Here is a 24,633-nt window from a genome sequence, read left to right as displayed (position 1 = left end):
TGACTGAGGGCATAATTAGTGTAGAAAACTGACTTAGTCAATTCTAATCCCAACTCCTATGACAAATGTGGTCAAATCCTTTAAAAGTGCCTAGAGTTGGACGAAATCATTAAAGGTGGGATGGGTAGGCTTTACATTGAATGATTTCGATTTTTTTTATGTACGCAGCGCCGAACACCAAATTGTGACCGATACAGAACAAAATTGTGGTCATCTATATCAATCCTTTCAAAAATACTGAGACAGCCAGAAGGAGACACGTAAATCGGGTCTTAGAATTTTACGTTGATCAGGGTAAGATTGCAAGCCAATGTTATTTTTTCTCATCGTTAACTGAATTTTTTATATCCTCCACCATTTTATGGAGGATATATTAACTTTGTTATTCCGTTTGTAGCTTCTCGAAATATTCTTAATATACCTTACAATGTATATATATTCTGGATCAGCATAAAATTCTAAGACGCTTTAGCGATGTCCGTCGGTCTGTCTGTTGTAGTCACGCTATCTTTCAAACGAATTGAGATAGAAGACTAACATTTTGCATACATGCATAGTTTACCAGTAGGCAGGTTATATTTGTAAATGGTCTATGTTTGTCCACTTTTTCGTATAGCTCCCATATAACGGTACCTCCCGATATTCGGTATTTTTGTGACTTTAGTAATATTATTATCCGGAATCGTTTAAAATTTCGTACTGTAAGATCCTAAAGGGTACTACAACATATGCCAAAAATGGTTGATTGCAGGTTCAGATCTTCGTATAACGGTACCTCCCGATATTCGGTATTTTCATGCTTTTACCGGAATTATTTCGAATTTCGTATTTGAAGTTCGTAATGGGTACTACAGCCTATGACAAACATTTTTATATGCAGGTCCACGTCTTCGTATAGCCCCCATATAACGGTTTTAACCCGATAGTCAGTATTTTTGAAAAATTCGGGTTCAGATCTTCGTGTAGCCCCCATATAACGGTACCTCCCGATATTCGGTATTTTCATGCTTTTACCGGAATTATTTCGAATTTCGTATTTGAAGTTCGTAATGGGTACTACAGCCTATGACAAAAATTTTTATATGCAGGTCCACGTCTTCGTATAGCCCCCATATAACGGTATAACCCGATAGTCAGTATTTTGACGATTTCAGCAATATTTTTCACCGGAATTGTTTCAAATGTCGTATTAAAAGATCTTAATGCCAAAAAAATTCGTATGCAGGTCCACATCTTCGTATAGCCTCTATATGACGGTACCTCTCGATACTCCGTATTTTCATGATTTTTGCGACATTATTCACCGAAATTGTAACCAATTTCGTATTTGAAGTTCGTAATGGGCACTACAGCCTATGACCAAAAATTTCGTATGCCGGTTCACGTCTTCGTATAGTCCCCATATAACGGGTTTCATTTAAGTGGTAGTTTTCGGAATTTTTTTTTGAAATTTTTCAATTTCCTTCGAAATGGTGGAGGGTATTAAAAGTTTGCCCTAGCCGAACTTAGCTACTTATTTAATTGTTCACTCATTGGGAATATGGTCGGCTTTATTTTTTATTTGTTATTATTTTTGTGTTTTTTTGTCTGTTTTAATTAATTATTCACTATTTTTGTTTGTTTTCATATTATTTTGCTTGCAAATCCAAATCCTATCAAAAAACCCCCATTTTCTTCTTCATTTTTAAGGGCGTGATGTTCTGTACCAAATAAGAAATCGAAATAATAACAATAACAATACAAATGGCCGTACAGGTTCCTGTAAGTTGTTCCCCCACCCCAAAAAATTGTTCTCTATGTTTTAAACTGTATTCTAATAGTATTTTTTACCGTACGTATTTATATACACTTATATGTTACCTACGTTTAATTGGTTTTGATTATATAATTTTTTTCTTCTTGAGAAGACCACTCAGAGCGAAATTAACCAGAGAGAAGAGCTTCAACAGTTTTACAATTAATCACTACACCACCGTGACCTTCAACATACTATAAAATGAATAACCGTAACTAACCTATTAACCAAACAAATGCAGAATTGATATATATTTATATTTATACATTTGAAATAACAATTCAATCGTATCTAATTTTGAAAATAATATGAATTTCGGAATTAAGGAGAATTAGTAGCAAAGTTCAATGATGATGATGTTTTGCATGCCAAAGAAAGAAGTATTTGAATTAAATATGGGATTCCTGAAATTAAATCTACAATTATTTTTTTTTTTCAAAAAAAAAAAAAAAAATAAATAAATAAATAAATAAATAATAAAAACGGTTCTGTATTCTTTTTTGTGTTTAAAAACAACGTTTTTAATTTAGCTCAAAAAACCGATTTCTAAATAAAAAAAAAAAAAAAAATGTCGTAATATTCATTTTTACCGATTTTACACCATAGAGCGTCAAATATCCGCATTTGAGTTTTGGAACTAATTTCTCCTTAATTCGTCGTTATACAAATATCAAAAAAAAAAAAAAAAAAAAAAAATCATTTTCTCTATCCTCATCGTTATTTTTCTCATCTTCTATAATTTCAGTAAAATGCATGTTCAAAGAGGCTGGCGCCAAGGAGGGCATCATCGATGTCCTTATGGCATTTATTTTAGGCGATAATCCCAACAGCGTTTTGGAGAAACTCCGTCTGGAGGGAGCCACCTCAGCCGTGTGCGGTAAAGTTTTCAAAATTGGCGAACCCACCTACAGTTGTCGTGAATGTGGCATGGACCAGACGTGTGTCCTCTGTGTGAATTGTTTTAAACAATCCGCACATCGTTATCACAAATATAAAATGTCCACCTCGGGCGGTGGTGGCTGTTGCGATTGTGGCGATGAGGAAGCCTGGAAAAAGGATCACTACTGTGAAGAACACTTGGTAAGTAAACCCCACAAAACCAAATTTTGAATATTGGAATTTTTTAATCAGTTTTCCAGACTTTTTCAGAGAAGATGGTTTGGAGATTTACCAAATCTTGTTAAAAGTTATACATAGAGTATATATTCGGGAAAAAAGAACATTAAGTCCGAATGGAACAATTTCTTGGGAAATGAAATGCAGACAACTAATGTAATAACATTTTAAGAAATTATTCTAAACAGCTCAGTTTCCCAGCAAAAAAAGTCATTTACAAATCTGGTTACCAACCCGGTTTTTTTACACAAGGGCATGTTGCTCGAAATAAGTTATTAGTTTTTGGCCGCTAACTGTTATATTTTTGGCAATACTGGGTGGAAACAATTCACACATGTTTTGTTGTTGTAACAGCTTTACATGTTTTGTGTGATTTCCGCCAATCCGGTCCTTATTTCAGGTTTAATAAGTAAGCAAATGCTATAGTCGGGTCAATCAAACTTATAATACCACCAAAAAATAGTTTTGCGGGGTATAAAGATTTGGCTACTTTCGCGGGCTGTGTACCCAACAATATTCTGGAATGAGTGGGGTAGGTTTGGCAGGGCAATTAAAGAGGTGTTGTGTATTGTGCGGGCCTGTATCACATGCAGGGCAAACCTTTCGTTCGAACATCTTCATTAATTCGTGCCAAAATCGAATTGAAGCTAATTTTATTATCAAAATTCGTGATCCGCTAAGGAATATCATCGGGCGCTTCATGCATTTTTATACCCTCCACCATACTATGGAGGGTGTATTAACTTTGTCATTCCGTTTGTAACTCCTCGAAATACTCATGTCAGACCCAACAAAGTATATATATTCTTGATCAGCGTAAAATTCTAAGTCAATTTTGCGATGTTCGTCTGTCTGTCCGTCAGTCTGGCTGTCTGTCCGTCTGTCTGTTGTAATCACGCTATCTTTCGAACGAATTGAGATAGAAGGCTAAAATTTTGCACACATGTATATTTTGCCAGTAGGCAGTAGGTACCCATATAACGGTACCTCCCGATATTCGGTATTTTGATGATTTTAGCGACATTATTCATCGAAATTGCTTCAAATTTGGCATTTGAAGTTCGAAATGGATACTACAGCCTAAGACAGAAGATTGTCTGTGCAGGTCCACGTCTTCGTATAGCCCCCATATATCGGCACCTCCCTATATTCGGTATTTTGATGATTTTAGCTGCATTATAAAGCGGAATTGTTTAAAATTTGGTATTTGAAGTTCGTAATGGATACTACAGCTTAAGATAGAAAATTGTCCATGCAGGTCCACGTCTTCGTATGGCCCCCATATAACGGTACCTCCCGATATTCGGTATTTTGATGATTTAAGCGACATTATTCACCGGAATTTTTTCAAATTTCGCATTTGAAGTTCGAAATGGATACTACAGCCTAAGACAGAAATTTGTTTGTGCAGGTCGACGCCTTCGTATGGCACCCATATAACGGTACCTCCCGATAATCGGTATTTTTATGGCTTATGAAAAAAATTACCTATGCAGGTCCATGTCGTCGTATTGACCCTAATATAACGGCTACATTCGGTATTTCTAAAATTTTAACGGATTTTATTGTTTTTGAGAATTGCCAAATTGGTTCCAAATGGTGGAGGGTATTCAAAGTTCGGCCCGGCCGAACTTACAGCTTTTTTACTTGTTATGGTTAGTTTATTGCCATAAAAATGGATGCCACGTAAGTGGCGGCTATTCGGGCTATTGCAACTAAATTCCTCACCAAATTTATATTGTTGGACATTCAACCTTCAGCATGCTTAACATTTTATGTAACGTTCGGGACCTGTCAATTGGTTGCCTAGATCGTGCAATTTAACACCTTTCGACTATTGTTTGTGGGGCTATTTAAAGCCCATGCTCAAGACAACATTGAAACATTAATTTTATTGAGACGCCGACCGAAATATTGAAAAGAGTATACCAAAATTGCACTTAGCGCATTGACCTTTTGCGGTCACCATTTTCATGAAATTAAATTATATGAACAGCAACCAACATTTGTTATTTATCGATTTTTGGTCTCCAAAAATAACCCCTTAATCCGTTCGAATTTCGGACTTTTAAAATATTAGTTTGGTAACCATATTTGTAATAAGTTTTTTTCCTGGGTTGTAACAAGTATCGCTTCTTAGAGTGCCTTAAAGTAACCACTCCACTCGAAGTCCTGTTTGTCCTAATTTGAGAAATAGAAAGAAGAAAAAAAAAAAGAGATTTGAGAAATAATATAATAAGTGAATACTTATCCACGACTAAGTATTAATGGTATCGTCTTCAGACACTTAAACCTTCTGGCTAGCAGAAGAATTATTGCTGGCTTTGTATTATAAATGGTTATTTGCTCTCCCACAAGGCTGTGTATCACATTAATGAGAGTTGGATAGTGGCTGAGTAAATATTCGACTGCTTCAATTTCTTCATCTTGGCAGAGCCTACCATTCATATCACCGCTACTCCATCTAGAAGTCATGGCTCTCACACTACAGTGACTTGTGATGATACCCACACTAAGTTTTTGGTAAGGTTTTGCCATGGAGATGACCGATCTTGTTTTCGTCTCGGAGATTATAGGCCGAATTTTCTTAGGGACATTACATCCCCTTTCATCTAACCTTTTTGTAGGATTCGAACGGAATTTTCCAAGGCTTTTCTGCACAGCAATTGGCTAGTCAGCCTATTTTAAAAGGCTTTTCTCTTAATCCGAAAATGTCAAAAATAATAAAGAGGGGGAACTATTCTTTCTCGATTTATGTTACATTCTGATGTAAACTTACAAAACGCAGCAAAATACGCTCTACTTTCATAATCTGCTGGTGGCCCATTGCATTGCACATTTGTATTAACATTAGATGTATTGAAAAGTTAGAATATGTAGGTCCGATTATTTGGTACGTCCCACAACAGGGGTATACACAACATCTGTTCAAATTCTCAGGGTATATATATGTGACGGAACACCAACTGAAAATTTCCAACGTGTTTTTTTGGTACTCTTAAAAAATCTCCAAACGCCATTCATTAAACAATCCCCCTCTTTGTTCCTTTCTCATTACAGCGGGGCAAGGAAAACAGTTCGAGCAGTACCATCATAACCGATGCCATTAAAGAACGCTGTGAAATCGCTTTTGTGGCCATTCTAACATTTTGTGTCAACTATCTGGAAATAGAGTCGAAAGCTAGTCTTGAATGCCTCGATGGCGATGGCACCGGCAAAGATTATTTCTGCACAGTCCTGTACAATGATGAGTCGCATACGTTTGATCAGGTGATACAGACACTGACGAAAATCGCCAAAGTACAACATAAGGAGGCGACCGATATTGTGGGCAATATAGATCGTGAGGGTCGTGCCGTGGTCAAGTGTGATACATTTTCGGAATGTATAGCCCTGAAGGAGGCGTTTGAAAAGCAATCGGTACCCTCAAATAATCCCATGGCAAATTCGAGAGCCAATCAATCGCTACGTGTCTCTGTCTTGCATATACGTGCAGTGGCCTGCCAGCAATTTGCCCTCCAATTGCTGACATGGTTCCAGGAGTTTTTGGTGCGTCACAGTACGTTCCGTCAGATATTTGCACGTATTGTTACCGACAAGAAGGCGCCGTATTGTATACGTCACATTTTGGAATATGATGTGGCTCTGTGGAAGACGGCCCGCACCTGCTGGCATCGTTTACTTATATCGGGCATGCTCATGGAATACGACAACAAAATGGCCTTGGCCCAAGAGTTCTCCAAGAACTATGCCACCATTGTACAGGATTTCATTAGTGATGATCACGACCATTCGTTCTCCATTGTGTCACTCAGTGTCCAGCTGTTCACCGTGCCAAGTATAGCCCATTATTTGATTGCCCGCGAGGGTATCTTCTACAAGCTGCTGCACACTTTCTATCACAAATCCATTGAGGGTTATATGCAAAATAAGACTTTACAATTTTCGAAAAATGTCTCCACCCTGGGGCACTTTAAGCGGGCCGCCTATATACTCTACGATTTACGTTATATACTGTGCTTCAAGCCGGACTATTGGACCGATGAGTTGCGTGAAGGTTTCCTTGAGGGTTGTAAGGCGATGTTGCGTGTATTGAATGCCATGCAGGGCATGGAATCGGTGACCCGACAAACCGGCCAACATATGGATTATGAGCCGGAATGGGAGTGCGCCTTTAATCTGCACATAAAATTGGCCAATACCATATCCCTGGTTTTGGAGTGGTGTGCCACAGACAAGGAGGTGTTGACCAAACTTTGCGTTATGGTAATGCGTTATTTGTTGCAGAACATGTTTATCATTGGCCAGACCAAGAAAGAAGTGCAAAAGGTGGCTGGCCACTCGGCGGAGTGTTTGATGTATGATGTGGCCTCGAAACCGGTGTCGATACACTTGCCATTGTCGCGTTTCTTTGCCGGTATTTATTTGCACTTGGGTACATATGGTTTGAACTTTGATATGATAACGAGGTTGAAACGGACCCCCGAAGAGATAATGGAACCCATATTGTGTACACAAGTCATGATGGCCCAGGTGAGTGGAGGGGGTGAAATCAATGGTGGGGATGGCGATATAAAAAAATTGTGTTTTTATTTTTGTTTGTTCTCTTCTTTGCAGGTTCATTCCGGCATGTGGCGTCGCAATGGCTATTCCCTGCTGCATCAACTCTATTTCTATCGCAACGTACGATGCCGCACCGAAATGTTGGATCGTGATATTGTTGGCATGCAAATTGGTGCTTCCCTCATTGAGAGCAATCAATATCTAATACATTTGCTCAATAAATTCAATCTGATCGATTGGATTCAGGATGAATATGATGATTATACTGTTGAACCGGCCACCGATGATGATTTCATACGGCAGCTATCAATGATTGATGAATTTCTCGAATTGTTGATTGTCATCATAGGGGAACGTTATATGCCCGGTGTGGCCAATGTCACGGAAGAAGATCGCACCAAAAAAGAAATCATACAATTACTTTGTATTAAATCATATTCTCATTCAGAATTGAATCGGGCATTGCCTGACTCGAATAATGATACTGCCCTGGAGGATGTTATCGATACGGTGGCTGTCTTCAAGAAGCCACAAAAAACCGATGCCAAGGGTGTCTATGAATTGAAGGAAGAGCTGTACGATGATTATAATATGTACTTCTATCACTATACCAAGGAGGATAAATCGAAATCGGAAGAGACACAGCGTTTGCGTCGCAAGACCAAAGGAGAATTGGTGTGTTGTCCACCGCCAAAATTGCCGAAACTTACCGAGGCCTTTGTGTAAGTATTGGGTTGGGAAATTGGAAAACTTTTTTAGGATACCAAGGGGTAAAATATTAAGAAAGGTTTGTAGAGTTGTGTGTGTAGAAGGGTGGTGGTGTGCCTAGCCAGGATATGCTTCTAGCAAACCTATAAATCATGACAGGGATTACATCTGAGAAGAACGTTAGAGTTTCTCTTCTGTCGGCAGGTTATCTACTCCGAAGGTACCAACTTATTTTGCTAGTAGCTAAAATTTGGCGAACTTAAGTGGAAAATATGACTTAAAAGTTAGAAATTAAGGTTTACCTTGTTATGGGGGACTATATCAAAAAGTGGTCCGACATGATCCCATGAAGTAAGTTGAAGCTCTATAGTTTTTTATACCCTACACCACAAAGTGGTCAGGATATTATGTCTTTGGGCATTTGATTTTAACAGGCAAAAGGAAACGAGATAGATCAATAGTACCTTTTGATGATCTGCATAGAATCACATCCTGAGTCGATTAATGCATGTCCGTCTGTCCATGTATTTTTGTAAACTAAGGACAGGTCGCATTAATTGCCCGATTCAGATGAAATTTTGCACAAATCATTTGTTTGACCCAAGGACGAACCCAATTGAAATTGAAGATAATCGGTCAAGATTTAGTTATAGCTCCCATATATATTCGTCCGATTTGCCTATTATTGTGCACCAAACGTGTAATATCTGTCCAAATAGTATCGAATTTTGCACATACGACCAAGTTAGGCCTGAAAATAATTATGTCAAATTTGATCGAAATCGGTTCAGATATAGCCATAGCTCCCATATATATTGTTCATACGATTTGTTATTTTTGTCTTCCGCAGCCGCAGTAATATGCACTCTGTAACAACGATATTTGAGGAAATATATTAAATACAGGCCAGGTATACCTTTGCTAAATGTTTGTCGAGATCGGTTCAGATTTGGATATAGCTCCCATATATATTTATCTTCCTCCGATTTGCCTTTTATTGTGCACCAAACGTGTAAAATTGGCCCGAATGGCATGGAATTTGGCACTTACGACCAAATTGAGCTCCAATATATTATGTCCATCCGATTTGTAAAATGAGTCATCCACAGCCGTGGTATGCACTCCGTAACAACGACTTTTGGGGGTGGGTCGGCCCCACCCCTCTTGAAGACTTTCTTTACTGGTCAAATATTAAAATATATATTGGCAAGGCTAAATAAAGACTCCAAAACGTTGTCCTACGAATCTGAAATTTTTTGTTTTGTGTGTTTTATCTGCAAACAGAGGAATGGCAGATCCACTTGACATTTTTCGCAACCCAGAGTGGCTATTAAACAACGAAACGTAAAGCGAATTTGAAGGGAGTATTAAATTTGTCGAAAAGTAAAAAGGGGCTTTAAAAACGAAATAAATTATATTTTCCTTATGGTATATTTTAGGTATACAAATTTCTTTTCTTCAGAGACTCACATTGAAATTAGATTAAGAATATTTTCTCCTTTGACACTTTTCCTTATAAATGCAGTATTAAGGAAGATTTTGATCTATATTGAAAACGTGATAAATTTGCATAAAAAAAAACTTAGCACATAATTTTCACTTTTACTTTATTAATTTTGAATGTCATTTTCTTCAAAACTATACAACTTAGATAGATGGTAATTTCTGAGATTTATAGTAAAATTTTGTGTAGAATATTTCTTCCTTTAACACTTTCTGCGTAAAACAAAATTTTATGGCTCTTTCATGCACCAATTCAAAAATAGCCCATTTGATTCTCGTGTTTTTTCTCGCAAAATTGAATTAAATATTTTCTGTGTATGTAATGGAAATATAGATTTCTTTTCTTTGGTGACATCATCCTTCGAAAATGATGCCTTGTAGGAGAATTTTTCATGTGGCACACCTCCCGCAAGAAAATATAAGATATACAAAAACATTTGGTCAAATGCTGAGGGTATAGAATGACTAAAACTTGATTTTATAATACTAAAACATTTTCAAATTTGAATTCTATCTCAATTCGCAATTTGTCTCTCCCTGACAACAAAATTTTCTTGCCTCACAATTTTTTAAATCTTTCAAAACCCTGGACTCATTTTTGGTTGTTATATATTCTTTTTCCCTTCAAGCATTCTGTTTTGAATTTATTTAATTATTTTTTTTCTCCCTCCCTTTCTTACCAGGACAATTGCCAATTTGCTGCAATGTGATGTCATGATGCATCTGATGAAAACAATTTTGGATAGGGCTCTCGATTTGAAGAGAAAATCGTTCCAAGAAAACCATTTGCAAAAGGTAGGTAATCAGAGAACATTCATCGTCAAATGTAAGTCTACATCACATATCCCTTACCACTTTTTTCTTTCAGATACTTTTCCTCATCGGCTATGGTCTGCAAGAGGAGGAATCCGAAAATTATCCCTTCTTGCAGTTCTATCAATGGGCTCAGAAATACAAACTTTTACCCAAGTTAGAGGAATTATCACGCAGCAGCCGAGTAAGTTTCTTTGTTCTTATTCCTTATCGCCATTTGTCAGGGTTTTAATTGCATTTGTGTTTTATTATCTCTGTTTGACCCTGCACTAGGTTGAAGCTCATCGTGATTTCATTTTATGGACCATTAAGAAATTCAAAGACCTACAAGCCAAACAACCAGTCACCGAAGGTTTGGAACGTATGCAAAGTGATGATCTTGAAACAAATGCATCGTCGGCTGATGATAATGCCGCCAGTGGTGCTGGTGGTAGCGGTGGCGGTGATGATGCTACCTTGCTTACCTCGGCCGAACAGGAGAAACGTGAAAAAGAAGAACGTGCCCGCTTGGCTGCCGAAAGACGTGCCAAGATTTTGGCACAAATGCAATCGGCACAAAATAAATTTATGACTTCGAATGCGGAAATGTTTGCCAGTGCCAATGATGTGGCCAGTGACACAAATGCTAGCTCAGCCATGGAATGGCAAGATGATAACTGTCTTGAGGGTGCTGTGGCGTATAATTCCACAGCCTGTTTGGGTGTGGAAAGGCGCCTGCAGCAACCCGAAGAAGAGAAATACAATTGCATTCTCTGTTTCGAAGAGGCCACTGTTAGTAAAGAAGGTCCCACACTGGTCTATCCGGCCTTTGTACAAAAGTCCAAGGTTCTTAAGCCGGAATCGAATTATCCCTTTTCGATACACACCAGCAGTTGTGGCCATGTAATGCATGTCAATTGCTGGCAGGAATACTACAACAATGAGGAGTCCAAGGAAATACGTCGACCCAGACGCCATCCCTTGCAAGTCTTCCCCTCAACGCCCAGCACAGAATTCCAATGTCCCTACTGTCGTTGTCTCAGCAATACTGTGCTGCCCCTAACTCCACCCCTATCCAAATACTCAATACCAAATGTATTTCATGCCGGCGATGAAATGTTCCCCATCGATTTGTGGATTGAGGGAATTCGTGTTTTCGGCGAGAAACTTAACAATCTCATATTGGCCGAAGATCCCGATCTGTGGAGTTTCCATTTACCCGAATGGCTACCCACGCTCAAGGAAGCTCACATACCCATCGACCCCAAACAATTTGAAAAAATGGCCCAACCAACACCACGCAGCGAGCTACCCACCAGTTGGATTAATTTCGTACAACACTACATCAAATCGTTGAAACGTAACGAAGACGAAGGCATCCTCAATATGTGGCATTCGTGCGTGTACACCGTACAATCGTTGGAAGTGTATCTGCGCTCCGTTGGCAAACCTTTGAAGGACGAAATGTCCATACGCCATCAGAGTTGTTTGAGTGGCCTAATACGGGCTTGTTGTCTGTACAGTGGTAATCTGACGCAATCCGATATTAAGTACTTGATCAAATCTGTGGCGAAGCTGTTGAATGTTGTGTTCAAGCATTACGGCGATTCAGTGCTGGAATGGAATTGTTTCAGCAAAATGGTGTCGACAATTATGATGGTTCCAAATCTATTGTTTGCCCGAGATCGTAAGTAGATGATTCTTATTTTTCTAATTGCATTTGTTATAATTAGGCGTTATAAAAATTTTAATGATACGATATTCATAGCATTTTAAATTCTAAATTCAATTTGCTTGAAATCCTGTCATTGATATTTCTTTATATGGGACAAATTTCAACTACAGAAGAGCTCGCTTACCTAACGGAATAAATCTCATCTGTAGCTGAATTTGGCACTACTTGTAAAATATCCATAGCGTCTCATATGGGAAATATCACAGAGGTATAATTTATGTTTCATGTATCCCGGATATAGACGAAGTAGTTATACAAGGTGAGACAAAAAACTGCAACAAAGTCAAACGCCATAATTTTAACATTATTTTTTAATTTAATTGAATGAAAGCAAAAATGTCGGAAATAGCATCGAATTTTAGAATAAGTTTAGATTTGTTCGAATTGGTCATCTTTGGCCCGAATTATGGCCTTCAAACGGCCAATGAAACCGTCACACGCTGCCCGAATGTTGTTCTGCGGTCTTTTGGTCCATTCCCGGCAAAGTGCTTGCTTGAGGTGATCGACACTTTTTAGTGCCAACCTTGCTTTCCAAAATACTCCAGACACAATAGTCCAACGGATTGGTATCCGGAGATTATGGTGGCCATTGTGCGCTGGATATGAAGCGAGGAACCTCACTTGGGTGGCGCGTGCTGAGTCCTCTTGGAATGTCCAAGGTCTGCGGCCAAAATGTTTGCGTGCCCAAGGCTTTAATACACCCTCCAAAATATTTTCGCGACAATATTAGGCATTTATTCCAACGCCACGGTCGATTAATAAGAGCGGAGAACGACCATTGGCTGCTATGGCGGCCCACACCATCACCATAGCCGGCGCTTGAGTTCTGGTGGCCAACCGAAGGTGCACATTTTCAGCTGACCTCTTTGGCAAGTAAACACGATCATTTCGTTTCTTTACAAACTGCTGTACAACGGATGTTTTCTTATCGGAGAAAACCAAATTCGGCAGTTCACCACTTTCGGCCAGGCGAAGCAACTCTTTAGCTCTTTTAGTAACTTTATGTTGCGGTGTAAGTTTTTGCACCATTTGGAATTTCAATTGCTTTACCCCGACCTCATTTTTCAATATTTGCCGAATGGAATATTGCGATGTGTTCAGCTCACGAGCCATTTTTCGGCCACTGCGACGCGGGTTTCGATCAAGTCGCTTCTTTAATTTTCAAACCATTTCTGCTGATGCTGCTGTTTTCTTCCATCCACTTCCTTGACGTGGTACGACACACACAAAAGATTCATTCATATTTAAATGCTGGAGTGCTCTAACGATAGCCACTTATGCCAAAATCCTTTTGTACGCTTGTAAACAATATAATGAGCTGTCACTGGAATAATTTTAACAGCTATTGGACTAGTGGCTTAGAAATGACAGCAGTCTGAAGTTGGTTGCAGTTTTTTCATCTCACCGTTTAATAAAGTCTGTAGCGTCGCCAACTACTTGACAGCCCGGTGCAGTCACAATCATTTCACTCTAAAGAAGACCATGTGGTAAAAAGTTCGGCCGTTGTTTTATTAGGGGCAGAGTGTAGACTTCGGGAACGATATGGCATTGCTAGTCTAAATGTCTAGTGGCATAATATGCTGAGCGCTTCTGTAGGGGAAGTAGTTTCCAATCTGGCGAGGACGGTTCTGGAATTCATTTAATAGTTAGCATATTTTTGACATTTACTGATCTGAACTAAAGGTATTTTTATTTAACGCTACTTATCTGTTGTATTTCGAACCTTTCTTTCCTAGAGGGACGAGAACAGACCTCCTCCGAAATGACAACTATTCTGACTTTTTTGTTCATTGTACGTGGAATAATTATTTGCCCTAAATAGTATCGATACGCATTTTATGCATGTCCCTGCTTTTGTATTGAGCCCTTGGACAGTGAAATCAGAATGTCAGCACTTTCAGACAACGAACTAAGACTGCCTCATTCGATAGGTGTTGTTTTGTTGACTCAGATGTAACCAATCGATGCTTTTCTCTTACTTTGGGCCTTTCGAGCTTTTGGCTCCTGCTATTCTTCTAACATCGATCTGGCAGTTGTCTGAGTTAATAAAAAAATAATAAAAGGGAAATGGGAAATTAATGCATGGAATTGGATATGGATAAATATTTTCTCATTGGAAAGACGCAGCTTCTTCTTATAGAGGGCTCAAAAAGCTTTCGTCCAGAATATCACTTTCTTATTGGAGGCTGCAAGGCGTTTTATATGTTTTGTAGGATAATTTGTCAAAAGCTCTTCTTCCAACATATCAAATTGCGCCACTGAGCCATGTCAATTGGTTTGCCCACAAGTCCATGGGACGAAGACTGCTTGGATTTTGTGGAAAATTTGGCAAATGCGAAGTGTCGCAAGGGCATTGTAGACAGGAAGCGCACGTCATACAATTTAACGTCGCTGTCTTTAACTCCAATTTTTGGATATCAGAATTATACCTCACCCAAGTAAGGCTACAGGTTGCAGCACTGAAATGCAATAACTTGTTAGCTTCCTCGAATTATCAAGCTTCGAGTCTGTATTAAAAGACAGTCGAACTGAATCAGCGAATGTATAGTTTCTCGTTAATTTTTTTTGAACCGAATTAACTTAATTTAATTTAACTCTTCCCCATGAAATTATAAATTTCCGAACTAAAAATAAAATAACGGGTTTCGGCAATATTTTCGATAACAATTGGAGAATTATTTTTCAGCCCCCAATTGAGTCACCAAAGCTGTCTTTTTGGTCCTCTTTTCAAATTAGTACTAAAAACTCCCTTTAAACGCAGCAAGTTAATATATTTTATAAAATTATTTGTTATAAAATTCTACTATAGGTCCCAGAATACATGAAAAGGAAGACCTTGGATATAGCAAGACCTCATGATATTCTACATGAAATCATTCTGGTCTTTCATAGAAGAAAATTCTGACTTTCAATGTTCATTTACATAAATGCTTCATATAAATACATCCTGGCTTCTGAATAATAACCTCTTGGTCTTCCTTGGTCTACATTTTGATCGTTAATAAAATCGGAGACTGCATCAGTATGAATGCTATTCATACCTCTCTGTTAGGCTTCCTAATCTAGAGGTTCACCTAAGTATCGTTGGACGTTTCTCTCTAGATCATGCAGGTGCCTCCTGACACCGATGATTCACACGCTGACACCCAATCAGATACATAAACGAAAGGATATGATTATGCTGACATGGGGGAAGAACCTTAGCCTCCTCATGTAAATGGTCCGCTGGAGTCATAAGAAAACAATCCTACGACGGTAATACCGAATTGACCCGAAACAAAAACATCTTTGTTTCGGCCAACGCCTGCCAATTCAGTACATATATGTTTGTATTTGGCATTCTTGCCAAATTCTACCTTGTATAGGGATATCTTCTGATATTCTATAGCAAGTCCTTATATTCAGATATTGTTTGTCCTTCCTTCAGTACAAATATATGTTTCAAAAAAAAAATAGGACTATTTGTAGTAACTTAAGTAAAAAAAAAATCATTTTAAACTTGTTTTCATATTTTCAGGTGATGTATCGGTTGTGCCCAATGGCAGCTTAATGGATTTCTATACGCTACAGGTCTTCTTGCTGGCCAATGTTGTTAAATCGTTGGTATTATTTGAACAACCTGCCGAGGGTCTTATGGACATCGAAGAAGAAGATTATGTGGCCATCAGTGATAAACAATTGGAAAATATTTCCACATTCTTTAACAAATATAATATACAGGCCAGACAAAAGGCGGCGGTGGCGGCAACAGCAGCTGCAGCGGCACAACGACAAAAGAAGACAAACAATGGTAATGATAATGGGGAGAGTAAACAACAGCAGCAGCCACAGAAACAACAGTCATTGGGCGATAATAATGCTACGGCCTCTGCTGCTGGTGTTGCTGACAACAACGATGAGGAAGATATGATGACAGATAGCACTCAACAAAACCAGCTGCAACAACAACAACAAGGGGAACTACAACAGGAAGAGGAAATCACGGAACAAAAGTTGGCCTTGTTAAGTCCCCAATTGGTAACAGCTCTGTTGGATCACATAAAAATGGAAATGCGTGAATTCTTGAGATGTTCCTGTTTATTTTTCCACTTTGTTACCGATGTTGAATTTCCCGATTATTTGTCGACCAGCGAAAGTGATACCTTTGAGAATATGTGTAAATATTTGGGTTTGAATAGCCAATTGGAATCGTACTTTGACATGGCCACACCTTATGCCACAATAATGGAAATGTTTGCCTCGCATCATGATATTACCAATTTAGAAGTGGTCACCACGAAAATAAAGAAAACCGGTGATCCATTGGTCATTGTGCCGTGTATACGCCCAGTACCACCCTTGGTTAGTTTACCCGAGGATTATAGTGATCTAATAAACAGTGTATCGGACTTTAGCTGTCCCAACAATGAGCGGGAGGAGATGAAAACACCCACCATGTGTCTGGTGTGCGGTGAGATATTGTGTGCCCAATCGTATTGTTGCCAACCGGAGCTGTATAGCCGTAATGTGGGTGCCTGCACCTATCATGCTTACTTCTGTGGCGCTGAAATTGCACCATTCCTGCGTATACGTGATTGCCAAATTGTCTATTTGGGCAAGAACAAGGGTTGTTTCGTCCAGCCACCGTATTTGGATGAGTATGGTGAAACGGATCAGGGTCTGAGACGTGGTAATCCGTTGCGTTTGTGTCCAGCGCGTTATAGTAAAATACATTTGAGCTGGTTGGGTCATGGTTTGCATGAAGAAATTGCCCGTCTCAATGATCACTCGTCGGCCATAACCACACAATGGCATCATATGTAGTTTAAGAGAGCGAGAGTGAGAGAGAGAAGAATGATGCTGGCGACAAGGCAAGGATGAAAAAAAAGAAGAATGGAAATGTTTCTTAATTTAAAGGAAATATTAATTAATAAATAAATATAGAACGTAAAAAACAACAACAAAAAAACACAACAGCAGTTAATGTGATTTAAATTAAAAATAAATAAACAAACAAACAAAAAGCTAGAAAACAACAGAAAACCACATTTGATGAAACGAAACAAAGAAATGCAAGCAAACACAAAAAAAAACTTAAGAATATTATTAAAACAATTTATGTTATTTTAAATAATACTAATTATAATAATAATACTTATGAGATTGAGAATATGGAACTTTTGAAACATACAAAAAGAAAAATCCAAACAAAAATATCCCTCCTCTTTATCTAAAACAAAACAAAATAAAACGAAACAAATCTTGATTAGATTTCACATGGAAATTCAAACAAAATAGCAAACAAAAATATAAGAAAATAAGAAAAAAGAATTAGGTTACGAGACTCTAAATGCATTGCTTGAATTAAAAACTTTATATGGGCCTTCACCATGGGTCAAACAGAAAAAGTCAGGTTAAGGCAAAGCTTTTGTCATAACCCCTTTTTTGCTCAGATTTTCTTTGCCACTTCAAGTTTTATTTTTAATTTTGGCAAAAATACTTATTTCGATTGTTTCCAATGTATCTTTGTTTCTCTCTCAGTTATTTAATTAACCAACTTAAAAAGCTTTACAACTCCAAGCAAAAGAAAGAAAAGAAAAAACAAAAACAAAATCAAATCAGTCTTGTAGATTGGTATTACCAACACATTACTTGCATAGTTTTAACTAAATGCTATTGTTTTCTATGAATTTACTAGGGTTATATACAAATGTTTTTTTTTTTTTTTTTGCTTTGGCACATGTCATTCATTCATCACTCAAGACATCTCTCATCCACAGAACGTGTTCATCCCCTATACATTATTATACACTTCGAATCCATTAGAAATTCAAAATAATGTTAAACGTGACTCATTTCGTATCCTCCATCCATCATATTTTATGATTCGCCGCCTAGTTGTTATGTATATTTTTTTTTCAAATTCGTTTTCTTTTCCCAAAATTTAAATTGAAATTTTCAATAAAAAACCACAAAACAAGCTCTCTCTGTTACAAATTGTTGTATATTTTCTTTTCGAATTTTTATTCGTTTGTTAGGGATTTCGTTGATACCATCTGCCTTCCACAGAACTTAAACACCCTCAGCACCCCTCCCATCCCTTTGCAATACTCGTTTGCTCATTGAAAGAGGGTCCTTCGATAATGATAATATCACACTACTTAGAAATTTAATTTATTTGAATTACTCTACTTCTGTAATACGTACTACTACATAATAATAATAAATATTATTTTTATTTTATATATATTATTATTTTTTGTTTATTTTTAATAAATATTAAATGTAATTTACACACACAAAAAAACAAAAACAAAAATGAAAAACAAGAAACCCCAACAACAAAACTTCATTATAATCATAAACAAAGAAAAACTTAAATAAAATGTTTGTTTAATAAAAATTTAAATATAAAATAAAGGAAGAAATGTTTTTTTTTTAATATAGTAGTGTGAGTATGATATCATAAACATTGGAAAATCTTCAAACCTTGAAAAATAATCTGTAACGATATTGATTACACTGTGCACCACAAAAAATAATTGCAAGGAAAATCCAGCAGATTATGAAAATGGAGCTAAAAATAGCGGATATTTCTATTGGCGTTGTGGAAGTTTACATCACAAAGTAACCTAAATAGAGGGGAAAAGTTTCTCCCTCTTGCAAATTTTTTTTAAAATTTTCGCGTTTAGACTTCTTGAAATCTGTTGATTTTAAGTATATAGAAGATTTTAGCCCTCAAGCGAGTCCACACAGGGGTCTTTTTTTGGTACCGTGATTCTAGTAGCGTAGCCCGACATCAAGGAAATGGACGGAAGAAAACATCAGCAGAAATGGTTCGAAAAGTAAACAAGCGACTTGATCGAAACCCGCATCGCAGTAGCCGAAAATTGGCTCGTGAGCTGAACATATCGCAATATTCCATTCGGAAAAAAATGAAAAATGAGTTCGGGGTAAAGCCATTGAAATTCCAAAAAGTGCAAGAACTTACAACGCAACAGAAAAAAAAAATAGATTTTAAAGAGTCCACGAAACGGATTCTTTAAATAATCCAAGATTGGTGCCCTGATAGTCCTTTGAAAAAAAAAATATTTAAAAATTCCAAGATTATTGCTCTGATGGTCCTTGCAAAATGTTACTTAAAAAATGCAGGGCTATTACTCAGCTAGTTCTTGAGAAATATTCTTTAAAAAATCCACGATTATTGCTATATTAGTCCTTGAGAAATATTCCTTAAAAATCGACGATTATTGCTCTGATAGTCCTTTAAAAATCCACGATTATTGCTCTGATAGTCCTTGAAAATATTCTTTGAAAAATCTACGACTATTGCTCTGATAGTCCTTTAAAAATCCACGATTATTGCTCTGATAGTCCTTGAAAATATTCTTTGAAAAATCTACGATTATTGCTCTGATAGTCCTTGAAAATATTCTTTGAAAAACTTACGATTATTGCTCTGATAGTCCTTGAAAATATTCTTTGAAAAATCTACGATTATTGCTCTGATAGTCCTTGAAAATATTCTTTGAAAAATCTACGATTATTGCTCTGCTAGTCCTTGAAAATATTCTTTGAAAAACTTACGATTATTGCTCTGATAGTCCTTGAAAATATTCTTTGAAAAATCTACGATTATTGCTCTGATAGTCCTTGAAAATATTCTTTGAAAAATCCACGATTATTGCTCTGATAGTCGTTGAAAAATATTCTTTAAAAAATCCACGATTATTGCTCTGATAGTCCTTGAAAATATTCTTTGAAAAACTTACGATTATTGCTCTGATAGTCCTTGAAAATATTCTTTGAAAAATCTACGATTATTGCTCTGATAGTCGTTGAAAAATATTCTTTAAAAAATCCACGATTATTGCTCTGATAGTCCTTGAAAATATTCTTTGAAAAATCTACGATTATTGCTCTGATAGTCGTTGAAAAATATTCTTTAAAAAATCCACGATTATTGCTCTGATAGTCCTTGAAAATATTCTTTGAAAAATCTACGATTATTGCTCTGATAGTCGTTGAAAAATATTCTTTATAAAATCCACGATTATTGCTCTGATAGTCGTTGAAAAATATTCTTTAAAAAATCCACGATTATTGCTCGTATAGTCCTTTAAAATATTCTTTAAGAAATGCACGGTTATTGCTCTGATAGACCTTGAAACGTATTCTTTCAAAAATTCTCGATTATTGCTCTTATATTCCTTAAAAATATTCTTTAAAAAATCCACGACTATTACTCTGATAGTCCTTGAAAAATATCTTCGATTATTACTCTGATTGTCCTTGAAAAATATTCTTTAAAAAATCCACGATTATTGCTCTGATAGTCCTTGAAAATATTCTTTGAAAAACTTACGATTATTGCTCTGATAGTCCTTGAAAATATTCTTTGAAAAATCTACGATTATTGCTCTGATAGTCGTTGAAAAATATTCTTTAAAAAATCCACGATTATTGCTCTGATAGTCCTTGAAAATATTCTTTGAAAAATCTACGATTATTGCTCTGATAGTCGTTGAAAAATATTCTTTAAAAAATCCACGATTATTGCTCTGATAGTCCTTGAAAATATTCTTTGAAAAATCTACGATTATTGCTCTGATAGTCGTTGAAAAATATTCTTTATAAAATCCACGATTATTGCTCTGATAGTCGTTGAAAAATATTCTTTAAAAAATCCACGATTATTGCTCGTATAGTCCTTTAAAATATTCTTTAAGAAATGCACGGTTATTGCTCTGATAGACCTTGAAACGTATTCTTTCAAAAATTCTCGATTATTGCTCTTATATTCCTTAAAAATATTCTTTAAAAAATCCACGACTATTACTCTGATAGTCCTTGAAAAATATCTTCGATTATTACTCTGATTGTCCTTGAAAAATATTCTTTAAAAAATCCACGATTATTGCTCTGATAGTCCTTGAAAATATTCTTTGAAAAACTTACGATTATTGCTCTGATAGTCCTTGAAAATATTCTTTGAAAAATCTACGATTATTGCTCTGATAGTCGTTGAAAAATATTCTTTAAAAAATCCACGATTATTGCTCTGATAGTCCTTGAAAATATTCTTTGAAAAATCTACGATTATTGCTCTGATAGTCGTTGAAAAATATTCTTTAAAAAATCCACGATTATTGCTCTGATAGTCCTTGAAAATATTCTTTGAAAAATCTACGATTATTGCTCTGATAGTCGTTGAAAAATATTCTTTATAAAATCCACGATTATTGCTCTGATAGTCGTTGAAAAATATTCTTTAAAAAATCCACGATTATTGCTCGTATAGTCCTTTAAAATATTCTTTAAGAAATGCACGGTTATTGCTCTGATAGACCTTGAAACGTATTCTTTCAAAAATTCTCGATTATTGCTCTTATATTCCTTAAAAATATTCTTTAAAAAATCCACGACTATTACTCTGATAGTCCTTGAAAAATATCTTCGATTATTACTCTGATTGTCCTTGAAAAATATTCTTTAAAAAATCCACGATTATTACTCTGATAGTCCTTAAAAAGTATTCTTAAAAAAACGCAATTATTGAGCTGATAGTCATTGAAAAATATTCCTTAAAATATCCACGATTATTGCTCTGGCAGTTCATGAAGAATATTCCTTAAAATATTCATGATTATTGCTCTGATAGTCCTTGTAAAAGATGCCTTGAAAAATCCATGATTATTGCTTTGATAGTCCTTGAAAAATATTATTTAAACAATCATATATTAGTGCTCTAAATCTACTTGAAAAATAATTTTTAAAAAATCCACGATTATGCTCTGATAGTCTTTGAAAAATATTCTTTAAAAAATTCAATTCATTATTGTCTTGTTAGTCCTTGAATGGAAATATTCCTTACGAAATTCAGGATTATTGCTCTAATAGTCCTTGATAATTATTTGTTAAAAAATGATTATTGCTCCAATTGTCCTTGAAAAATATTTTTTTAGTCCTTAAAACAGATTCTTTAAGAAATCCACGATTCTTGTTCTGATAGTCCTTGAAAAATAATCTCTAAAAACTCCACTACTATGGGTCTTATTGTCCTTGAAAAATATTCTTTAAAAAATCCAAAAATTATTGCTCTGATAGTTCTAGAAACGGATTCCTTAAAATCTCCTCGAATCCTCGAATTAGTTCTTTCCCTCATCCTTTTATTAAAAATAAAAATTCAAGTTTTATTAATATTAAATATATTTTTATTTTCTTTTATTATAATTTAATATAAAAACTATGTAATAAATGTATATACAGCAGAAATCGTTTTAAAAATAATAATATATATTTTTTATAATTTTTTAATCCTACTTAAAATCTATATAAGTATATAAAACTTAGAATTATTTTTTTTTTTAGAATAAAAAATCGTTTTATATTCTCTTAAATTAATGAATTTACTAGCTACACAATAATTTACAAATATTTTTAACTGGCTTCTTTGGCTCAGTTTTATACAATATTTACAGGTGTTTTTTTTTAATTTATTTTTTTATTATTTTTAAGTAGTAATGAAAATTATACAACAGCGTTTCTTCTTGTTTTTTGTATTTGGACTAGATTAATTGGTGTGTATTGCTGCTTCAGGGAAGAAAAAAATGAGAAGGAAATCTAAAAATACTTCCTTTATATTGATGGAAAGTAATCAATATAAACTTAAGTTTTAGCATATAAAGAATGGAAAGCATTATATTATTTTTAAATATAAAAATATATACTAAAAATACTAATTGTTTTTTGCTTTATATTTAATTTTTTATAAATCAGAAAATTTTAATTTTAAATTGATGCCAAAAAACATATATTTTCATATCTAACTAAAAATAAAGTTTCTGTAAAATTCAAAAACACTCATTTATCAAATATTCTGATTGACATATGGAAAATATTTTCAAGATTACAATTTGAAATTAAAAAATTTATTTTTTTTTTCAGAATATTTTTAACAAGGCCCCTGCTAAAGTCAGCCGGTATGACCATCTGACTACCAAGTTTAATGTCAAAAAATAATTGTGTTTTTAAATTAAAGGAAATTCAAATACCAATAAGTTTTTTTTTTGTCAAACTGTTGTCCAAATTAGTCTTCTTGGCCGTCCTGATATAGGCCTTGGTTTTGAATTCCATTGGAAACCGGGTTTTAATTCATTTGAAAATATATACAATCTTTGCAAAAAGTAAAATAAAATGCATCTATTTAGAAAACAGTGTTTCGAAAAAAAAAACCTTATCAGTAGCTTTTTCTTGTTTGTTTTTTTCATTGCATTAAGGGTGAAATATTTTGCTTTTCCCCACTCCCTTCTCTCAGGGAAAATTCAAAATTATTTCAATCTCTTTTCAATTCTCTCTCCCAAGGGATTAAGTTTTTGTTTTGATTGGATTCGTTTACATGTGTACCGTTGACGCTGTATCGCTGTTAGCAGTTGTTGTTGTCGTCGTCGTCGACGCTGTCGATGAAGATGTTGTCATTGTATTTGGTTTATCCGGTGTCTCCTGTTCATCCTTGCATTGCTCCATGTCAATGACCAAACAGTCATAGGGCGGTGGTGGGATATCGAATTTTACCACACTATCATAGCTGGGTGGCAGTGAATCAACAATTCGCAGGATATCATTTTGGGAATTGATCTGCAGGACGAAATAGAGAAGAAAAGAATGGGATTTGGTTAAATTTATGATAATTTTGATTCAGAAAAAAATACAAATTTATAATTAAGGAATATTGCGTAAAAAGTCTTTGAATGTATTCCTTAAAAAGACACTCACCGGTAGTCTTTGCAAAATATTCATTGAAAAACCCCACTTAACTCTGATAGTCCTTGAAAAAAATGTTTTAAAAAATCTACGGTTATCGGATTGGATATTAAAAAGTCTTTGAAAAATATTCTTAAAGAAAACCATGACTATTGCTGTGATAGTCCTTGAAAAATAATCCTTACAAAATTCAGGATTTTTTTTTTGATAGCCCTTGAAAAACTTTCTTTAAACAATCCACGAATATTGAAAAATAATCTTAAAAAATACATGCTTATTGCTTTGATATTTCTTCTTCTTCTTTTTAATAATCCAATACTATTGCAAGGATAGTCCTTGAAAATTGTCCTTAAAAAATCCACCATTATTGCTCTGATATTCCTTGAAAAATGTTTCTTTGAAAAGCTTTAATGACACTGGGAATCCTTGGAAAACATTCCTTAATAAAATTCACGAATATTGCTCTAATAGTCCTTGGAAAATAATAAAATAATTCACCATTGCTTTTCTAGTAGTAGTTGAAAAATATTTTTAAAAGAATCCTCGATTATTACTCTGATGGTCCTTGAAAATATTTTTTAAAAAATCCAAAAATAATGGTCCTCGAAAATGATATTTTAATTAATCCAGGATTATTGCTTAGATAATCCTTGAAAAATATTTTTTTAAAAATCCACGA

At 35.4% G+C, this 24,633-nt stretch overlaps 2 protein-coding genes across 8 annotated transcripts in view; one reads left to right on the top strand and one right to left on the bottom strand.

The window, feature by feature from the left end:
- LOC101888361 (E3 ubiquitin-protein ligase UBR1) overlaps positions 1–17,442 on the top strand; it is a 47,222-nt gene extending 29,780 nt beyond the window's left edge. For 4 of the 6 annotated variants that reach the window (XM_020036971.2, XM_059128358.1, XM_059128364.1 and 1 more), the window contains exons 4-11: positions 1,690–1,761; positions 2,541–2,875; positions 5,972–7,444; positions 7,529–8,196; positions 10,369–10,480; positions 10,554–10,682; positions 10,772–12,164; positions 15,730–17,442. In XM_020036971.2, the coding sequence (XP_019892530.2) occupies positions 1,690–1,761; positions 2,541–2,875; positions 5,972–7,444; positions 7,529–8,196; positions 10,369–10,480; positions 10,554–10,682; positions 10,772–12,164; positions 15,730–17,015 (5,468 nt within the window). In that variant the 3' untranslated portion in view covers positions 17,016–17,442. The remainder of the gene's footprint in view (positions 1–1,689; positions 1,762–2,540; positions 2,876–5,971; positions 7,445–7,528; positions 8,197–10,368; positions 10,481–10,553; positions 10,683–10,771; positions 12,165–15,729) is intronic. The other 2 variants (XM_059128371.1, XM_059128367.1) reach the window with 1 other exon arrangement.
- A 5,233-nt stretch (positions 17,443–22,675) lies between these two features.
- The window catches only part of LOC101888860 (uncharacterized), a 65,868-nt gene continuing 63,910 nt past the window's right edge, over positions 22,676–24,633 (bottom strand). For both annotated transcript variants that reach the window (XM_059128346.1, XM_005174968.4), the window contains one exon: positions 22,676–23,828. In XM_059128346.1, the coding sequence (XP_058984329.1) occupies positions 23,586–23,828 (243 nt within the window). In that variant the 3' untranslated portion in view covers positions 22,676–23,585. The remainder of the gene's footprint in view (positions 23,829–24,633) is intronic.

Source organism: Musca domestica, unplaced genomic scaffold (assembly GCF_030504385.1).
Source record: "Musca domestica strain aabys unplaced genomic scaffold, Musca_domestica.polishedcontigs.V.1.1 104, whole genome shotgun sequence".
NCBI lineage: Eukaryota > Metazoa > Arthropoda > Insecta > Diptera > Muscidae > Musca > Musca domestica.
Note: the sequence above shows the minus strand (reverse complement) of the source record. Positions and strands in the feature narration are given on the sequence as shown.